The 20,493-nt window shown below is 34.4% G+C and overlaps 1 protein-coding gene across 5 annotated transcripts in view; it reads right to left on the bottom strand.

Annotated features, from left to right (window-relative positions):
* Positions 1-20,493, bottom strand: part of FSTL5 (follistatin like 5) — a 937,973-nt gene that overhangs the window by 100,796 nt on the left and 816,684 nt on the right. For 3 of the 5 annotated variants that reach the window (XM_086345931.1, XM_086345932.1, XM_086345935.1), the window contains 2 exons: positions 17,089-17,115; positions 6,931-7,049 (listed from right to left, as the gene is read on the bottom strand). In XM_086345931.1, coding sequence (XP_086202057.1) covers positions 6,931-7,049; positions 17,089-17,115 — 146 coding nt within the window. The remainder of the gene's footprint in view (positions 1-6,930; positions 7,050-17,088; positions 17,116-20,493) is intronic. The other 2 variants (XM_086345933.1, XM_086345934.1) reach the window with 1 other exon arrangement.

The raw sequence follows: 20,493 nt of genomic DNA, 5'->3' as shown, positions 1-20,493 counted from the left end.
TACATGGGAATTCTAACCCTAGATAATAGACATTTTACATCAAACTTTCTGCAGAAAATATGTTCCCCTAGACTTAAAGTTGCATCAAAACGAGGGCTAGAATCTTCACATTCCAAAACATAAGACCTGTGCATGATGAGGGCCTGAGCCACCACAGGCTTCCCTCGAGGCTCAGATGGTAAAGAATTTGCCTGCAATGCAGAAGACCCAGGTTCCAACCCTGGGTTGGGAAGATCCCCTGGAGAAGGGAATGGCTACCCACTCCAGTCTTCTTACCTGGGAAATCAGAAAAGCCTGGCAGGCTGCTGTTCATGGGGCTGCAAAAAGTTCAACATGACTAAACAACTAACACACACACACACGCACATACACACACATGCATGATAAGATATATGTGATTTTCTTTCAAGCTCTTCTAGTCTCCAGAAAAGAATACATAATACCATGGTATATATAGACAACAGCAGCTGAGTGAACTGAAGGGAAAAAAAAAAGTGTTGAAGATTAAAAGAGTTGTAGACATGTAGATACGTTGACAAAATACTTGAAAAACAGAAGAGTGAAAAAGTTGGTAACCTTGGAAAAGCTTGTCATCCCTGAACCTGTAATTGAAACATTTTTCCAAATCCATTTCAGTTTGAGTTCTGAAGTTACAAGTCTGGGATAGAATTCTATTTGCTTGAAGTTCACACTTATTGCTGGTGACAAGATGAAACTACATATACAACTAGGATAAATGTAGCCAGAATCCTATCTAGTTAGGCTACATCACACACACACACAAAAAAAGGACAAAGGACAGATGAAAGTATAAATAAAAGAACATTCTATGAATCTTCAACCAACTCACTATTAAAAGCTGAAATCTGATGCAATCTGACATTGCACCAAAATTGAATTTTTATTTAGAGCAAGCAAACAGCATCTTCTAAGAGATTTCATCAAAAATTCTATACTCTAAATATTTGTTTTAATCTAAATATTACTGGTCAATGAGTTATATTGGGGATTGCACTGCTCTTCTCTTAATATCAACAGTGATTTTGAAAAATATTATATCTATGTTTAATCTTTTTTTGTGTGTGTGGGAGAAATGATTCCAAAATCCTCATTTGCTCTACTCACACTCAAGAGATTTATCTCCTAAAATCCAGAAGAAGTAGATTTTTTTCTATATTAGCACTCTAACCTATCTTGGACTGAGCATCTGCACAGTATCTTTTGACTGTGATTCTGAATTAATAGATTCATGAGATCGATTGCATGTGTGTGTGCTAAGTCACTTTATTCATGTCCAGACTCTTTGTGAGACATGAACCTGCCTGGCTCCTCTGTCCATGGGATTCTCCAGTAAAAAAAACTGGAGTGAGTTGCATGCTCTCCTTCAGGGAATCTTCCTGACCCAGAAGTCGAACCTATATCTCTTATGTCACCTCCACTGGCAGGTAGATTCTTTACAGCTAGTGCCACCCGGGAAGCCCAGAGATTATGTTTACCCTGAAACAATTCAATGACCATTAATTTTATGAAACATTTTTCACAAACACGTTAAAAGAGGAATGGTGTTTGTGGGAATTGTAAAGTAAGGAGAAATAGAAGGTTGAGAAGAGAATAGATGTGTACAACTATAAACTCAGACAATGTATAAAGAATGAAGAGTCTAAGGCTATACCCAATGGAGTTTTCAATAAATGCACTTCATAAATGTTATTTGATTACCTGCCATGTGTAAGGCAGGTACTGAAGTACCTGTATTCCCAAGTACATTGGAAATAAAAATTTTAATCAAAGCCTTGACTAATGGAGATAGTGAGATGTGGTGGATTGTATTCTCTGTCAGCTAGGCTATGTTGCCCAATTTTTAGGTCAACAACTAATCTGATAGAGAATGGATAAACAACAGAGTCTCACTGTATGACACAGGGAACTATATTCAGTATCCTGTGATAAACCATAATGGAAAAGAATATATATATATATATATATATATATATATATATATATATGTATAAGGGAATCACTTTGCTGTACAATAGAAACTGATATAATATTATAGATCAACTATACCTGAATAAAATAATAAAAAGAACTAGTCTGGTGTCTCTGTGAAAGTGTCATGGATGTGATTAACATTTAATTGTTGGCTCTAATATAGACCTAAGATAGATCATTCCCCCTATGATGTGGGTGGACCTCATCCAATCAGTTGAAGGCCTTCAGATTTAAGATTGAGGTTTCCCACGGAAGAAGAAAGCCTACCATATGGCTTCCACAAAGAAATATACTTGAGTTTCTAGTCTGGCTACAGATGTCAGACTCAAGACTCCAATACTGACTTGTATCAACAGTCTGCTGACTCAGTCTATGGCTTTTGGAGTCCATGATGAATATCAACTCATATTTGAATTTCCTGCTGCCTGGTCGGCCCTACAAATTTGACACACATACCACTCCACCAACCATTACCAGAGCCAGTTCCTTAAAATTAGAATATGGAGGCAAAGTTAGTGATGGAGAGATATAAATCCAGATCTAATATTAACTCTACTGGTTCTGTTTTTTTTTCTGGAGAAAAATATTCTTTTGGCCTCAGTTCAGTTCAGTTCAGTTGCTCAGTCGTGTCCGATTCTTTGTGACCCCATGAATCGCAGCATGCCAGGCCTCCCTGTCCATTACCAATTCCTGGAGTTTACTCAAACTCATGTCCATCGAGTCGGTGATGCCATCCACCCATCTCTTCTTCTGTCGTCCCCTTCTCCTCCTGCCCCCAATCCCTCCCAGCATCAGGGTCTTTTCCAATGAGTCAACTCTTCGCATGAGGTGGCCAAAGTACTGGAGTTTCAGCTTTAGCATTTTTCCTTCCAAAGAACACCCGGGACAGGTCTCCTTTAGGATGGACTGGTTGGATCTCCTTGCAGTCCAAGGGACTCTCAAGAGTCTTCTCCAACACCACAGTTCAAAAGCATCAATTCTTCAGCGCTCAGCTTTCTTCACAGTCCAACTCTCACATCCATACATGACCGCTGGAAAAACCATAGCCTTGACTAGATGGACCTTTGTTTGCAAAGTGATGTCTCTGCTTTTGAATATGCTTTTTAGGTTGGTCATAACTTTCCTTCCAAGGAGTAAGCGTCTTTTAATTTCATGGCTGCAATCACCATCTGCGGTGATTTTGGAGCCCCCCAAAAATAAAGTCTGACACTGTTTCCCCATCATTTCCCATGAAGTGATGGGACCAGATGCCATGATCTTAGTTTTCTGAATGTTGAGCTTTAAGCCAGCTTTTTCACTCTCCACTTTCACTGTCATCAAGAGGCTTTTTAGTTCCTCTTCACTTTCTGCCATAAGGGTGGTGTCATCTGCATATCTTTGGTTATTGATATTTCTGCTGGCAATCTTGATTCCAGCTTGTGCTTCTTCCAGTCCAGCGTTTCTCATGATGTACTTTGCATATAAGTTAAATAAGCAAGGTGACAATGTACAGCCTTGATGTACTCCTTTTCCTATTTGGAACCAGTCTGTTGTTCCATGTCCAGTTCCTACTGTTGTTTCCTTATCTGCTTATAGGTTTCTCAAGAGGCAGGTCAGGTGGTCTGGTATTCCCATCTCTTTTGGCATAAGACCCAGAAATTTTCTCATGAAATTAGTTTATAGTTAGACATGTAAATCTAGTAGAAAGTGGCACCAGATAGCTTTCATCCTCTAAAATTAACATCTTCTTGTGTTTAAGCAGAAAACAAAATAGATTCACACAAGAAGCAATTATTTAGTTTAGTATTTATTCTCAGAGCATAACACCATCAATTTTTCTTTTTTCTACTTCTGTATGCTTGTGTATCATGAAAATGTCTCTGTATACATATTCCAATTATTTAAACTCTTATCACATTAAGGAATAACAAAATAAAGCAATGTCAAATAAAAGTTTATCTACTCTAGCCTTTATTTCACATATATTGATTATAATAATTTCATAAGAAATTTCTCTTTTTTTGGTATAAGCAAAAAACCCTATATTCTGTATTTGAAAATTATAAACAGGATGTACTTTTAGCCAATTCTCCATTCTCCATATGAATCTTAGTGCTTTACCAAATATATTGGTTAGTTAAAATGTATTTGTATTTTAATTTCAATATTCAAATTTCAGGAATGTCATCTATTTAAACACACACTATTTGATAATTTCTCCTGAAAAATACAAATCTAATGTTTCCTACTCATTTTGCTTGCTTTTCCATTAGCATGTAGAAATTTTGTAAATGTTTGTTTTATATAAGGTAGGGATACTAACTTTCTGTCCTTATATCTTTTTGTTTCACAGTAGGCATTTCTAGAATTAATCCCATATGTACAATGACATATGTATCCCATATGTACAATGTAAGATTTACAGGGGCTATGATTTGAAAATTCTGAAGCCATTAATTAGTTTATATAATCAATTATCCCTGATTTGTCATTGGCGGTATATGCAGTGGATGTGGATTCTCAGGCTGAAGGATGTGAGCTAAGGTTGTCATCACTGATGTCTGGTTTCTATCACCTCTTCAATTTTTATCTTTCTTATAGAAAAATATACATTGTGTGTGTGTGTGTGTGTGTGTGTGTGTGTGTTATTTATAGGTGCCTCAGAAGTTAAAGAATCTACCTGCAATGCAGGAGACCCGGGTTCAATCCCTGGGTTGGGAACATACCCTAGAGATGGAAATGGTAACAGAGGAGCCTGGTGGGCTACAGTCCATGGGTTGCAAAGAGTAGGACATGACCGAGCAACTAACATTTCACTTTCATTATTTCATGCACACACTTATATACATAGAGAGAGAGAGATACAAAATTCTATATGCTTTCTACTTCAGGTGTTTTAGAAGGAAGTCTAAATATCCAGAAAGGCTTAAAAAAGAGACATTCAGTTAAATAAACTTAACATCCCTATTGTCCAGATGTGTCACAAAATTATAAAAACAATTTTTCCTTGCTTTTTTCAACTTTAGATTCCAAATAGTTAGCTACAACTGCTAATTCTATAGGAATCTGAGAGAAACAGTCCTTTGTAAAATGATTTTGTTTGGATTTAAATTATCATTTGGATGCCAAGTTTCTGATATCTGTCTGTTAAATCAGACTTATCATTCATACTGTTTTTTAAAATAGCTTTTATTGGAGTACAGTTGATTGATAATGTTATGTTTGTTTCTGCTGTACAGTTGTATATATGCATATATATACATATGTGTATATGTGTATATATACATATGTGTGTATATATATATACAGACACACACATACATACACTCTGTTTTAGATTCTTTTCCCATATAGATCATTACAGAGAATAGAGTTCCCTGTGCTATACAGTAGGTTTTTCTTACATGTTTTTATAAAATTATAAATGTGCTATAAAATTGACTGAATTGTTTTCTCAAAAACAAATATTTAGTATTTTTATATGTGTTTATTTACATAAACGCACAACTTATTCAAAATGCATTTAGTCAGTATTGATTTGATGTGATTATAAAACTAAAGTGCATGTACAATTTCAAATGTTTTCATACTTGTTAAACTATTGATTAACAAAAATGGTGATGATTCTATTTATTAATTTAGCCTATAAATGAAATATTTTTAAATCAAAAAGTAGTTTTATTTGTTTTAAATATTCATACACATACTGGGTTAAATTATTTGCTTTCTTTAAAATAGGAAACATTAGGTCATTTTGTCCTATAGTGTCTGAAGAGGTGCTGGCCTAACATCTCATTGTCAAATAATTTTTCCTTTTCATCCTAGGATATGGCTTTAAGGTGCAAACCATTGTTTCCATAAATTAACATATGGCAACACTGGCTACTAGTAGATTGGAAACAGGAGTTGAAAGTAAAGTATCTAAACCAGGGCATTAATACATATTTTGCTCACATCTTGAGACCATGTGAACCTTAAAATAGGGGTTCAAGAGAAGGTTGCATTCTGAGGTGCACCAATATTTTATTTTTGGGTGACTGAACACATAGGTAATGCAGGTACCTTCAGTATTACATATTTTGGTGTACAAACATATATTTATGTGGAGATATATATATATATATCTCCATGGGACTTCAGTGGTAAAGAATCTGCCTACCAAGCAGGGGTTGCAGGTTTGATCCCTGGGTCAGAAAGATCCCCTAGAGAAGGAAATGTCAACCCACTCCAATATTCTTGTCTGGGAAATTCCATGGACAGAAGAGCCTGATGCGCTGCAGTCCATGGGGCAGCAAAAGAGTTCGACTTGACTTAGCAACTAAGCAATAACAACAGAATATATAACCATAGTATAAACATAATTTCTTATTACCTTGTACAAAAGTATATTCCCTAATATGTAAAATCAATGCCCATTTAGTCAGATATTCTTTTATTTTCTGAATGCTGTGTCAAAATTTTACACAAAACATTTGTTTCTGTGAAAGGTAAGGTACAGATAGATATCAATAAATAAAGGAATTGATGTTTTTCCATCTAAATCTAAGTCATTCATTCCATTGTGAGCTCATGAAAAATAAGAAAAACTAAAGGGAATTCACATTTATAAAGCAGCTAATATACCCCTAATTTCATTGGATTATTTACAGTTTATTTTCTTTTACTGTGTAACCATTGCCCGTCAAAATGAAAGACATTGTAAATTAAAGAGGCAGCATGTTCATTTTTGGTATTCAACTTTAGTGCTTTAATTTTTATTACAAACAAGCAATTAAGAATACACAATATATTATTTTCCTCTTCAAATATAAAACCTGAATAGAATAACAAGTAATATCATAGCTTTAATATGGTCCTCCCCTAATGTCTCATATATGTATAGATTTCACTGTATTTCCAAAATACAATTCTACTTAAAATTGCTGCATAAAACTATAAAGGAATTTTTTAAACACTTGCCTGAAATCCAAGGAGCTTTTCACTCGGCTTAATGTGCCTCTGAAATTCACATTCTATGGGTTGTATCACTTTGATTCCATCTTCATAAAAAACATAGAACATGTTCCCAATTCCCAGACCTTAGAAATAAAAACACATTCAAAAGTTCAAAATAAAATTATCAGAAACCTTTACGAACAAAACTCAGTGTCTGTCATATTGCTGGTGGGAGATCAATTTGTGAAGTCATGTAATGTTAATAAAGCAAACCATGTGAGACCTTTACCAAATGTCCAAGTAAATCTGTGATTTTATGCAGAAATTCCACTTCTTCTCCCTAATCTGTACATCAGTGCTTTTTTTGTAAGTCAACAAAAGTTTCAGATATTTTACACTAATTATAAATAGAAATTGTGAACCCTTGGATACACAGATTATTTCTGCTACCTTCCCACTTAATTTAGGTGTTCATTAAGATATAAAAGTTTGTTCTGAAGAATCATGTTTATCCAATGTCTTATTCAAGTTCCCTAGGGAAAATAAACTGTCATCCTTTGCAGGAATTTAGAAACAAATTCTTTTTGTTCTAGAAACAGAAAGACCAAGTCCTCTAGATTTTGGAGAATATGTATTGAATATTTTCCAAAAACAATATTTGTAAATGTAATCCCACTAGAGGTCTTACATGTCAGTTTTCATAATGATAAATTTTGGGGGTAGTTTCTCCACTTTAAAACTTGAATTAATATAAAGTCTTGCAAAAATCTCATTTAAATCATACTATTAATTTTTTTCACACTGCAGGTTTGGGTTTGTGACATCTTAGAAATCCATCTCACTTGCATTATAAACCCACTCCTTGTGGGGGCAGGATGCTACAGAACAGACACCTGAAATGCGCATGGGGATTAATGGAGGCCTGCACCTGGGGACTTGTCACCTCTGACTGCACACCTCTACTCTTGGTTTCCTCTGCTTCTGCCTTGTTCTGGACATGTTCCAACATGTCCAGACTAAGAGCATGTAGACCTTCCTTTCCTGATCCTCTCCTGATTACCTCATCCAGGTATACCAGTTTGCAAACCATATTTATTCAGTTAATTCTACCACACATAATCCAGTGAGAGCATACGCCCTTTAATAGTTAAGCAATTATATTGAAATCTTGGTAGTTTGAAAATCCAAATTGCTTAAAATGTTTAACATCTGAAAACATTTAAAATTTTTATTTCGATTGACAATACTTATAAAGTCTATGAAATCAAGACTGAGGATCACAAGTATTTGATTTGCAAAACAATAAAATTATTTAACTTAAGCTGTATTTTCTTTTATTAAATATGTTTCTATCTAATTTAAAATGTCACCAGTTCTGCCTATTTGATCTGTGCCCATCTATTCCTATGATTAAGAGGAAAATGTATTCAATCAGAATTATAACTTTATTGGTATTTATAAATAATGAGTCTGAGTGAACTCCGGGAGTTGGTGATGGACAGGGAGGCCTGGTGTGCTGTGATTCATGGGGTCACAAAGAGTCGGACACGACTGAGCAACTGAACTGAACTGAACTGATACACAATGAAATTATTTCTAACTAATAATGCATACCCATTTTAAGATTTTGATAAATCTTACTGTTTTAGAAATATTTTACCATTCTTATATTTTAATACATGTTATCTTTATCAGTTAATTGTGCATTTTAATTCCAGAATGCACAATGTTACAATGAGATGTTCCTGAACAGTAGCAGAAGTGGCAAGGACTAAATTTAAGTTGTTTTTCATGAAATAAAATTTAAGACTTGTCAGCTGTTATCCATAATTACAGCTCTGCATACAGAAACATCAATTCTATACCCAAAGGTATACAAAACTCAGTTTTTATGCAAAAAAAAATTTGTATCAATAAGCTTTTGTATAAACATGGATAGATGGTTGATGTTTGCTACCTCTTAGTGACTTGCAAATTAACATGACTCGGTGCTGAAACTTAGGAGCACAAGCAAGCTGTGATGTGGTGTCTGATTTTCACTTGTGTCAGTTACTTTGTTTGATGATGATTACAAAGCACATAACATTTTTTAAAGAACTTGACGGTACCCTCCTTCAGCTGCTGCACGATTCTGCTCCACGGTCAGCAATTTGAATGTGTTTGAATATTACAACTACTCCAAGTCCAGACTGTTTGCAAAGTTTCTTGAAGCATCTTCTGTCCTTTCTCCTATGGATGCTTTCAATATTTTATATATATATATATATATATATATATATATATTTACTATATTCTGTGCATAGTGCAGTCAGTGAGATTTCACTGTACTTTTGCACAGATTAAATTTCTGGGAGTTATTTACCTCTGAAAACCTGGTTAATCCATCCAAATCACTTTCAACACTGAAAAGTGTGTTTTCTTACTTTTAAAAACATAAGTTACACATCAGCATTTTTACAGAGTATAAACTACTTTCCAAGTTACAAGTTATTGAGAAATACAGATAACTTTAAGCAAGGTGCATTTTACTGTTTTTGGTAGGAATATAACTCCTTAGTGCTTATGAAATAGTAATGCCAACAAAATATCATGTACAAATATGTTAAAATGATAATATAAAAGAACTAGGTATCAGTCACTCTGCTAGGAAATAAAACTTTATCCTCGGAGCTGTTGATGAATTCCTCTCTTCTCCACCTAAACAAGGTTTATTTTGCCATTCATTTTCTTGCTAGACATATCTTATTCATCAATTATCCTTTAGATTTTAGCAGAAGAGTTTATAATCTAAGTATATGATGATGTATCATTCTAAATTTGCTACTATAATATTATAATTTATTTTGAATATGCTTCTGCTGCTGCTGCTGCTAAGTCGCTTCAGTCGTGTCCGACTCTGTGCGACCCCATAGACGGCAGCCCACCAGGCTCCCCCGTCCCTGGGATTCTCCAGGCAAGAACACTGGAGTGGGTTGCAATTTCCTTCTCCAGTGCATGAATGTGAAAAGTGAAAGTGAAGTCGCTCAGTCGTGTCTAGGGGTATTCATTAGCTTTATTCGTATAAGAAGCAATAATGTACCGGTTAGGGGAAGCACACTGAAACCGCCCACCCTGGCCATGCACCATAGTAACCATTTTTATGAGTTGTTTTACAACAGGAGGTCCTGCTAAGGAACACAGAACTAATAAGCCACCACCAATTGGAAGAGTTTGGAAACGGTCAAAAGGAGACACCACATGTCTGACCACCTCCCAGAATCCTTCTCTCTGGCATCCATCTTGGCTGAACAAGGCGTGCACCACCAGGAAGGACTCTGAGTCAGAATGATTGGCCAAAGACAACCCGGAAACTAATCCCATTACCATAAAACCCGAGACTGCGAGCCACATGGCAGAGCTGTTCTCCTGGGTTCCCTTACCCTACTGCTCTCCACCCGGGTGCCCTTTCCCAATAAAATCTCTTGCTTTGTCAGCATATGTGTCTCCACGGACAGTTCATTTCTGAGTGTTAGACAAGAGCCCAGTTTGGGGCCCTGGAAAGGGTCCCCCTTCCTAAAACATACCTGTGTATGTTCAGTATAACTATGTCATATAACATATTTCCACGTTCTAACTGTTTAAAAGTTTTTTTGTTTTTTTTTTTGGTATGAGAGACTGTTAACAGAGATAAATCCCATTCTCGATTCAGATAGCTCAGAGGTAAACCATAGCTATAGAACTTTCTGTTATATCGTGGGGAAGTTATTTACTATGTAACTTCTGTGTTGTAATTGTAAGAAGTAAGTAAGATGGAGAAAGGAAAACATGTAGCCGAGTGACTTGAACTCTTACTATGAGCTCAAGAAATGTTGAATTGTCCCTATTTTTATGATTGACATTATCTCTTTGAAACATCATTGGGGGGACATGGTGAAATGGCATATAACCAAATGTACTTACTGTCCTCATGTTTTCCTCAAATCTATACTGTGAGATATACTACTAGTACATTTCAGCTTTTTATGAGGTTGAATTCTATGAATATATGAGCCTCCTGAAAGAATAACCTGATTTTCTAGTAGAGCAGTTGATCTTTGCAGGGGGGTCTGCAAATTCAAGCTATTTTCATAATAATGCTAAGATGTCATTTGCATTTTTCTCTTTCATTTTCTGTAGAGTGTAGCTCTTGACAGTTTACAGGACATGTGGTGCTATAATGATATCACAACAGTTCAATGCAGAAGCAGATATAGGAATTCTACGTTTTTATTCAGCCAGATTTTTTTAAAATGCAGTGTTCAATAGTGAGCCTTTTCAATTTTTAAATATCACTTTACAAATAATATGCTATTATGGCTACATTTTTGAATTTCGCTTTAATTTCTAATATGGTAATTAAAGTGGATAGAAATAACCTACATAAACAAAAGCTCTTTGGGTTTTCAATAATTTTGAAAAGTGTAAAAGATTTCTGAGTCCCACAAAGTCTGACCGTGAGTTTCACTTACAATTTTTTCCTCATTGATGTATTGCAGTTTACTACAAAAGTTCTTGATGTAAGTAAAAGCTTTACAACTGTAGTCATTATAAAGTTTAGGAATATGTGCTGTCTTGTCTTTTTTCATCACTTGGTGAAGACAGACATAAGTACTTTGTCTTTTTCAGGTCGATAGTTAATCTAACAAGGTATAGTAGCTCAAAAAACTGATCTATAATTTGTTTTTTCCTTGTGAGATTTGTCTCTGCTTTGTTTTTCTTTCTATACAGAAAGGACATACACAAGAACAGAAGTATTTCCCAGAGGATTTTTTGATCAATACTGTACTTTTAAATATATGAGAGGGACTGAGGAAAAAAATGGATGTAATTTACATCCTTGTATCAATCCTTTGAGGACTGCTACACAAGAATAATAGGGCAGTATGATAATATAGTTACATTATGTGTTACATATAACACTATATTCCATAAATTATAACAAAATAATGGTTATTTGTGATTATTGGATGAATATTTAAGTCAATAGTAAAACTATTTTGTGGTGTTTGCCTTCCTCTGGTGTAAATTGCCATTACTTTAGCATTTAATTTATGGTCAATAGCAAATTCTAATCCTACAATGCAGTGAGTTGGTAACCAATCAAAGGTCATTTAGTAAATTTTGTGTTAAAGAAAGTCCTTCATAGATTGATATTATTCTCTTCCTTTTCATCTAATTCTAAAGTTATTTTTAATAAAGAAGAAAATAGGCAAAAATAGATGGTCTGCATCATATTTCTCACTTTGACTAACCCAGCAGGGATGAATTTTCAGTTTATGAATATTCCCATTTTTGGAACTCAGTCTTTGGAGCTAAAATCCTTTTCACACACATAGTAACACCAAACCATCACACCTCAGTGAGATATTTATGTTTTGTTCAATTGAAATAAGAATAACTTCCTCTTTCAAAGTTTTAGATTTTTGGAGAGTAATTGTGTTAAACTTATTAGGCACTATTAATTCAGGAAGTAGACACTATCTGAACATTATATATTATTGGTCAGAATGATATTATCCAAAGCTAGTCTTAAGTCAGAATTCAATTCCCTGAACTTTCAAAGATATGCTGAAAAATTTGAATGCAAATCTGCATGATTGATTTCACATTCAATTATTAAGATAGCAAAGATTATATCATAATAGAGCATTTGTTTGCTATGTAGTTAATATTAGGAGAAATCATACATAATTATGTATATGTTCACGTGTTTGTGTATATACATATATTTGTTGTTGTTGTTCAGTCACTAAATCGTGTCTGACTCTGAGACCTCATAGACTGTAGTATACCAGGTTTTTCTGTCCTCCACTATCTTTATAGCATTGAACTTTATTTTCACTGGGTTTTCCTAATAGTTCAGTTGGTAAAGAATCCACCTGCAATGCAGGAGACCCCAGTTCACTTCCTGAGTTGGGAAGATCCCCTGGAGAAGGGAATGGCTACTGACTCCAGTATTCTGATCTGGAGAAGTCCATGGACTGTATGGTTCTTGGAGTTGCAAAGAGTCAGACACAACAGAGTGACTTTCACTAATTTTCACCACCAGACATGTCCACAGCTGAGCATCATTGCTGCTTTGGCCTAGCTGCTCATTCTTTCTGGAGCTATTAGTAATTGCCTTCTGCTCTTCCCCAGCAGCATGTGGGGCACCTTCCAACCTGGGAGATCATCTTCTGGCATCATCTTTTTGCCTTTATATGCTGTTCATAGGGTTCTCCAGGCAAGAATCCTGGAGTGGATTGCCATTCCTTCTCCAGTGAACCACATTTTGTCAGAAGTTTTCACTATGACCCATCCATCTTGGGTGGCCCTGTATGGCATGGCTCATAGCTTCTTTGAGTTACACAAGCTCCTTCTCCATGACAAGGCTGTGCTCTATGAAGGAGTTATACAAATATGCATACACATATATGTGGATGTGTATATGCACATATATCTGCAAATGGTTATCTTGTCAGATTCCTTTTTTGATCTGAAAACAGTTTTATGAGATAAAATGCTAAAACATTGACATTTGTTTTTAACAGAGAAGATATGGAACTTGCAAATGAAGATATTAACAGCTTGATCACTCTGGCATTGGCATCACGAACAGACAGTAGAAAATGTTGTCTCTCCCTCATCCAATGATATGATACTCTAAGTCTCCTGAATTTAAAAGACTTACCTTCTGAAAGCTCTCTTTTTTCATTTTAAATATTTCACCAATATTGTTGTGAGACAGTAATTTGGTCCTGAGAACCTTACCAATATTTTGCTATAAAAATAATTATACAGTAGCTCATTAAGTTCGTGTGAACTCTTCTGTATTTCCCATGCTCCCCTGCAGCATAGTAGTCTGGACAATGAAATGTGACAAATCTGAGGTTGAAGGAGTTAAGAGAGGGCCTGATGCCTATTATTCTTTTTTTTCCCACTTTGGTGACATTATAGGTCACAAAGCTAGTCAGATAATAATGTAACACATAAACTTTTTTGCATGATTTCACTGTGATTTTCTAATTGTACTTTGTGCTGGTTGGTGTTAATTGCCCAACTAATATAGTAATTTATTTGAATAATTCCTATAACATATATATGTATGAAGAGATTCATAAATATTTACAAAGATAATTTTAAAATAATATATATACATTTGCTTTCAGATCACTAGATGTCACATCAAGCCAGTATTTTCCAAAGTAATTTCAGTTCCATATTGATCCTATAGATATTCAACAAAATGATCTTATTTACAATAAATTTAAAAAATGCTATATTATATAACAAACCATCTGACATCTCTCCTTAGAGTTTGAAATTAGTATATCTAAAAGTTCAACCTAATCCTACAGTGAATAAAATGGTTTAAATTCCTTTAATTCAGTGCTTATAAAAATGCTTATTATCATTACACCATAAAGCATATACCAAACTGTTGTCTACTTAAACAAATATTAGGAAATACATTATTAGATTATAAGACCATAAAAATATTGCAAAAGAGACCCAATCATGCTGAATATTTTAATGTATACTTTGAGATCATTTATGCAGTGAAATTAGTTGACAATGAGTTAATCTTCTATTTCACAAGATTAAAAATTTCATTAGAGCAGATACTAGATCTTATCTTTACAAATGCTTTCAAAGTGCCCTACATTTAGTTGTCTCTTTAAAATATTTGTAAATAAATGAGTGATATATTTTCTCCCTTTTAAAATGTTTTTCTACATTCCCACAAAAAAAAAAAAGTTTGCCTTTAAGTCATAATGACATTATAGAGGAATTATCATTTTGAAATCTCTTTCACTTATTATTTATCTTAAAATGCTTGGAATTCTTCAATGTTCTCTCTGAAAGCATTTTTTCATGGTAATAGTGAAAATATGAGTATACAATCAGAAAGCACTGCTAGAGTGAAAATAAAAATGGATCTCAGAAATATGTATTTTTTGTTAGTTATTATTCTATCCTTAAAAAATACAGGTAGAAATTTACTTTGGATGCTTCTTTTGTTATTTTAATTATTTATATGAAATAGTTGTACACGTTTGTGGTTTAATGATTCCTCAATTTGGTCTATTATGCCTGGCAACCATTATTATTATTACATGCAATCATTTTCAACTGTAATGCCTTACTGATAACTGTGGCATTATAAATATAATTTACAGATTCCTGGAATCTGAGTCAAACTATTATTTTCTCAAATATATTATTTTAAATTTTATTTCAGAAAACAGTAAAGTATTCTGATGTTAACAGTACATAGAAAAAAGGATTTTAAAAATTTCCTAAAATATTTCTTGTATATGCTTTAAAATTATCTACAAAATATATTAAATAGCTATGATTTCTCAAGCACATATTCTGGGTCAAACATCATAAAGAGTAAGCATATCACTGACTGATGGAGAGTACTTATTGAAAGCATATAGTTTCAAAGATTAACAGAAGAAAAACTTAAAAAGATAAGAATGTTTTCATATAATGAATCTCAGGATGATTTTAATTAATCTGGAGGTCTCCTGTATTTTTAAAGGACACCTGAATAATATTATACTATTATTACATACTAATGATTATTATAAAGTACTAATGTTAATGACATCAATTCAAGTTATAAAAAAGAGTTGTTTTAGCTATTTTAAAGAGATTTACATATCACAAATTTGCAAGGAGGGTGCCAAACTATATTTCAAGCATTGTTTTAAAATATTCTGGCTCAGAGAGGTAAAATGACTCATTCTAATTTCCACAGCAATTAGTGATCAAGCTAAACCTGTGGTACATGATCTCTGAATATTTGGGTTTTATTCCTTCCCTTTATAATGATTAAATAAAATCCATTTTTATAATACCCAGAGAAATATTTGTCTGGTCTCAAGAAATAAGAGAGTCTAAAGAAGCATCTAACATATATGTTAATCATGTCATAATAATATCCGTTTCAGTAATGATTGAATTTGTACATTCAAATGTGAAATATCCAAGTGGAATAAAACGAGAAGGTAAAATTACTCCAATAGCTCTTTAGTAAACTGGAGTTTAGGGCCTTTACAGAAGATTTGAGGAGAAAGAAATACCAAGGGAGAAAAAAAAATGTGTTATGCTCATCTTTGAAAATAAAATTGAGACGGCTAAATTTCAGAATTTATTAACCCTTCTGAGGCATGGTCCTCCAGGTGGCTGTGACTCCAATTCATATAAGAGTCTACAATAGGAAACAAAGAAGTTTTTCTACAATGGTTTGTGTAGGCAATTACTTTGATAATTGCCTTCCAAGAGTGTAATGATGACTTATCCACACTTTTCTCCTAAGAATTTAAGTAATGCACTCGGGATATTTAAATTCTGGGTAAACACTGCCACTTGGCTTTTGTGGCTAATTAAGAAAAACTAGCACAATTGAGTGCAAACTATAATTTAAAAAGTTGATAAAACAACCTTGTTGAGAACTAACAACTATCCTTACTTCTGAGATGACGAATTTGTGAAATAAAGAGACTCTAGTTTACATACTGGTACAGACTGGATTTGAATCCAGTTACTTAAGTTTATATCCCATTTTTCCCCCCTTTTTTTTAAAGATTATTTTTGATGCGGATTGTTTCAAATCTTTATTGAGTTTTTTTTTTTTTTTTTTTAACCAATATTGCTTCTTTGTGTTTTTGTCTTGGGTTTCTGATCACAGGGTTTGTGGGATCACATGCCCCTACCCAGAGATTGAACCTACAACCCCTGCATTGGAAGGTTAATTCTTAACTACTAGACTGTCAAAGAAGTTGCAATAACCTGTTTTCTTCATTTATTATATTCCATTCATAAGGTAATAGTTTTCTAATTTTTTCTTTTCTAATCTAAATCAGGGCTTAATATATAAATTATGTTTAACCAAGTTTGCTTTCATTTATTTGACTAATTTTAATTCTATACTCTTAAAAAGCATTTCCATATATTGTAACATAACCTCCTGATTATATATCAATAATAAATCAAGCTGATGAGGATCTATAAATATTTTAAATGGTAGCCATTTAGAGAATAATACTGGTTTACACTCAAATAAAATTTTAATGAAAATAGAAATGAATAAGGCAATTATTAGAACTGATAGTAAAAAATATATCAAGTAAGCAAAATAATCACAATAATATAAAAAATAATGGAACTTAGTACCTTCTTCTCTCCATAATATGTTAGCTACTGCAGCATGTTTGAAAGAAAAAGGAGAAAAAGAAAAATGAGTAAAGTGAGAATCAATTACATAGTAATAAAAATAACTATCAAAGAGGTCACAATCTCTAAGATAGAACATGCATTTAAGAATAGTGAAGGTGAATTCAACAATCTACTCTAACAAAACATTAAAATGCTGGGAGTATGATAATGTTTGGCTTATGTCTTGATAGCCAATTCTTCTTTACAGTAGAGATTATGTTAATAAACAACAAAAAATTATGCATCACTGAAAACATTGGGATATTTAAGCTAATTTTGTTAAAATATATCTTTAAAACATGCATAGTAGTTAAAACTATTCATTTATTTGAGGTAATACTTAAAAGTTAATAATTGAAGCAGTTATAATTTTAAAATTCTTAATAATCATAAGTAGTACTTCAACATGGTATGCAATGAATGACAAAATGAAAAACGAAATCACAGAAAACTAACCAAACTGATCACATGGACCACAACCTTGTCTAATGCAATGAAACTATGAGCCATGCCATGTGGGGCCACCTAAGATGGACGGGTCATGGTGGAGAATTCTGACAAAACATGGTCCACTGGAGAAGGGAATGGCAAACCACTTCAGTATTCTTGCCTTGAGAACCCCATGAATAGTATGAAAAGGGAAAAAGATAGGACACTGAAAGATCAGCTCCCCAGGTCTGTAGGTGCCCAATATGCTACTGGAGAATAGTGGAGAAATAACTCCAGAAAGAATGAAGAGATGGAGCCAAAGTAAAAACAGCACCCAGTTGTGGATGTAACTGTTGATGGAAGTAAAGTCTGATGCTATAAAAAGCAATATTGCATAGGAACCTGGAATGTTAGGTCCATGAGTCAAGCAAAATAGAAATGGTCAAACAGGAGATGGCCGAGAGTGACCATCATTAGGAGTCAGTGAACTAAAAAGGACTGGAATGGGTGACTCTAACTCAGATGACCATGTTATCTACTACTGTAGGTAAGAATCCCTTAGATGAAATGGAGTAGCCATCATAGTCAACGAAAGAGTCCGAAATGCAGTACTTGGATGCGGTCTCAAAAAACGACAGAATGGTCTCTGTTCATTTCCAAGGCAAACCATTCAATATCACAGAAATCCAAGTCTATGCCCTGACCAGTAATGTTGAAGACGTTGAAGTTAAATGGTTCCCTGAAGACCTACAAACTTCAAGAACTAACACCCAAAAAAGATGTCCTTTTCATTATAGGAGAATGGAATGCAAAAGTAGGATGCCTAGAGATACCTGGAGTGACTGGCAAATTTGGACTTGGAGTACAAAACAAATCAGGTCAAAGGCTAACAGTTTTTCCAAGAGAATGCACTGATCATAGCAAACACCCTCGTCCAACAACACAGGAGACAGCTCTACACATGGACACCACCAGATGGTCAATACTGAAATCTGATTATATTCTTTGTAGCCAAAGATGGAGAAGATCTACACAGTCAGCAAAAACAAGACCAGGAACTGACTGTGGCTTAGATCATGAACTCTTTATTGGCAAATTCAGACTTATATTGAAAGTAGGGAAAACCACTAGGTCATTCAGATATGACCTAAGTCAAATCCCCTATGATTATACAGTGGAAGTGACAAAAAGATTCAAGGGATTACATCTGATAGACAGAGTGACTGAAGAATTATGGAAGGAGGTTCATGACAGTTTACAGGAGGCAGTGATCAAGACAATCTTGACCCAGAGGGATGGTGTGGGGAGGGATGTGGGGGGGGGTTCAGGATGGGAAACATGTGTACACCTGTGGCTGATGCATATTGATGTATGGCAAAACCAATACAATATTGTAAAGTAAAAATAAATAAATAAATGTAAAAAAAAAATCTCCAAGAAAAAGAAATGCAAAAAGGCTAAATGGTCGTCTGAGGAGGCCTTACAAACAGCTGAGGAAAGAAGAGAAGTGAAAGGCAAAGGAGAAAAGTAAAGATATACCCATTTGAATGCAGAGTTCCAAAGAATAGCAAGGAGAGAGAAGAAAGCCTTCCTCACTGATCAATGCAAAGAAATAGAGTAAAACAATAGAATGGGAAAGACTAGAGATCTCTTCAAGAAAATTATAGATACCAAGGGAACATTTCATGCAAAGATGGGCACAATAAAGAACAGAATTGGTATGTTCCTAAAAGAAGCAGGAGACATTAAGATGAGGTGGTAAGAATACACAGAAGAACTATACAAAAAGAACTTCATGACCCAGATAACCACTATGGTGTGATCATTCATGTAGAGCCAGACATCCTGGAATGTGAAGTCAAGTGTTTCTTAGGAAGGATCACTATGAACAAAGCTAGTGGAGGTGATGGAATTCCAGTTGAGCTATTTCGAATCCTAAAAGATGGTGCAGTGAAAGTGCTGTACTCAATATGCCAGCAAATTTGCAAAATTGAGCAGTGGCCACAGGACTGGAAAGGGTCAGTTTTCATTCCAATCCCAAAAAAGGCAACACCAAAGAATGTTCAAAATACCACACAATTGCACTCACATGCTAACAAAGTAATGCTCAAAATTCTCCAAGCCAGGCTTCAACAGTATGCGAACCATGAACAAATGTTCAAGCTGGTTTTAGAAAAGGGAGAGGAACCAGAGATCAAATTGCCAACATCTGTTGGATCATCAAAAAAGCATGAGAGTTGCAGAAAAATATCTATTTCTGCTTTATTGATTACGCCAAAGACTTTCACTCTGTGGATCACAACAAACTGTGAAAAATTCTTCAAGAGATGGGAATACCAGACCATCTGATCTGCCTACTGAGAAATATATCAGCAGGTCAAGAAGCAATAGTTAGAACTGGACATGAAACAGCAGACTGGTTCCAAATAGGGAAAGGAGTACGTCAAGGCTGTATATTGTCACCCTGTTTATTTATCTTGTATGTAAAATGCATCATGCAAAATGTTGGGCTGGATGAAACACAAGCTGGAATCAAGATTTCTGGGAGAAATAGCAATAACTTCAGATATGCAGAAGACACCACCCTTATGTCAGAAAAAGAAGAACTAAAGAGCTCTTGATGAAAGTGAAAGAGAAGAGTGAAAAAGATGTCTTAAAACTCAACATTCAGAAAACTAAATCATGGCATTCAGTCCCATCATGTCATGGCAAATAGATGGTGAAACAATAGATGGAAATTGTGAGAGACTTTATTTTTGGGGGCACAATAAATGTTCCTTTACTTTATTTTTCTCCAAAATCACTGCAGATGGTGACTTCAGCCAGGAAATTAAAAGATGCTTGCTCCTTAGAAGAAAAGCTATGACCAACCTAGACAGCATATTAAAAAGCAGAGACATTACTTTGCCAATGAAGGTCTGTCTAGTCAAAGCT

The sequence above is a fragment of the Bos grunniens genome, chromosome 17 (assembly GCF_055505025.1).
Source record: "Bos grunniens cultivar Pamir isolate PY7600 chromosome 17, Bosgru_T2T1.0, whole genome shotgun sequence".
Classification (NCBI taxonomy): Eukaryota; Metazoa; Chordata; class Mammalia; order Artiodactyla; family Bovidae; genus Bos; species Bos grunniens.
The sequence above is the reverse complement of the archived record's forward strand: the minus strand, read 5'-3'. Positions and strand labels throughout refer to the sequence as shown.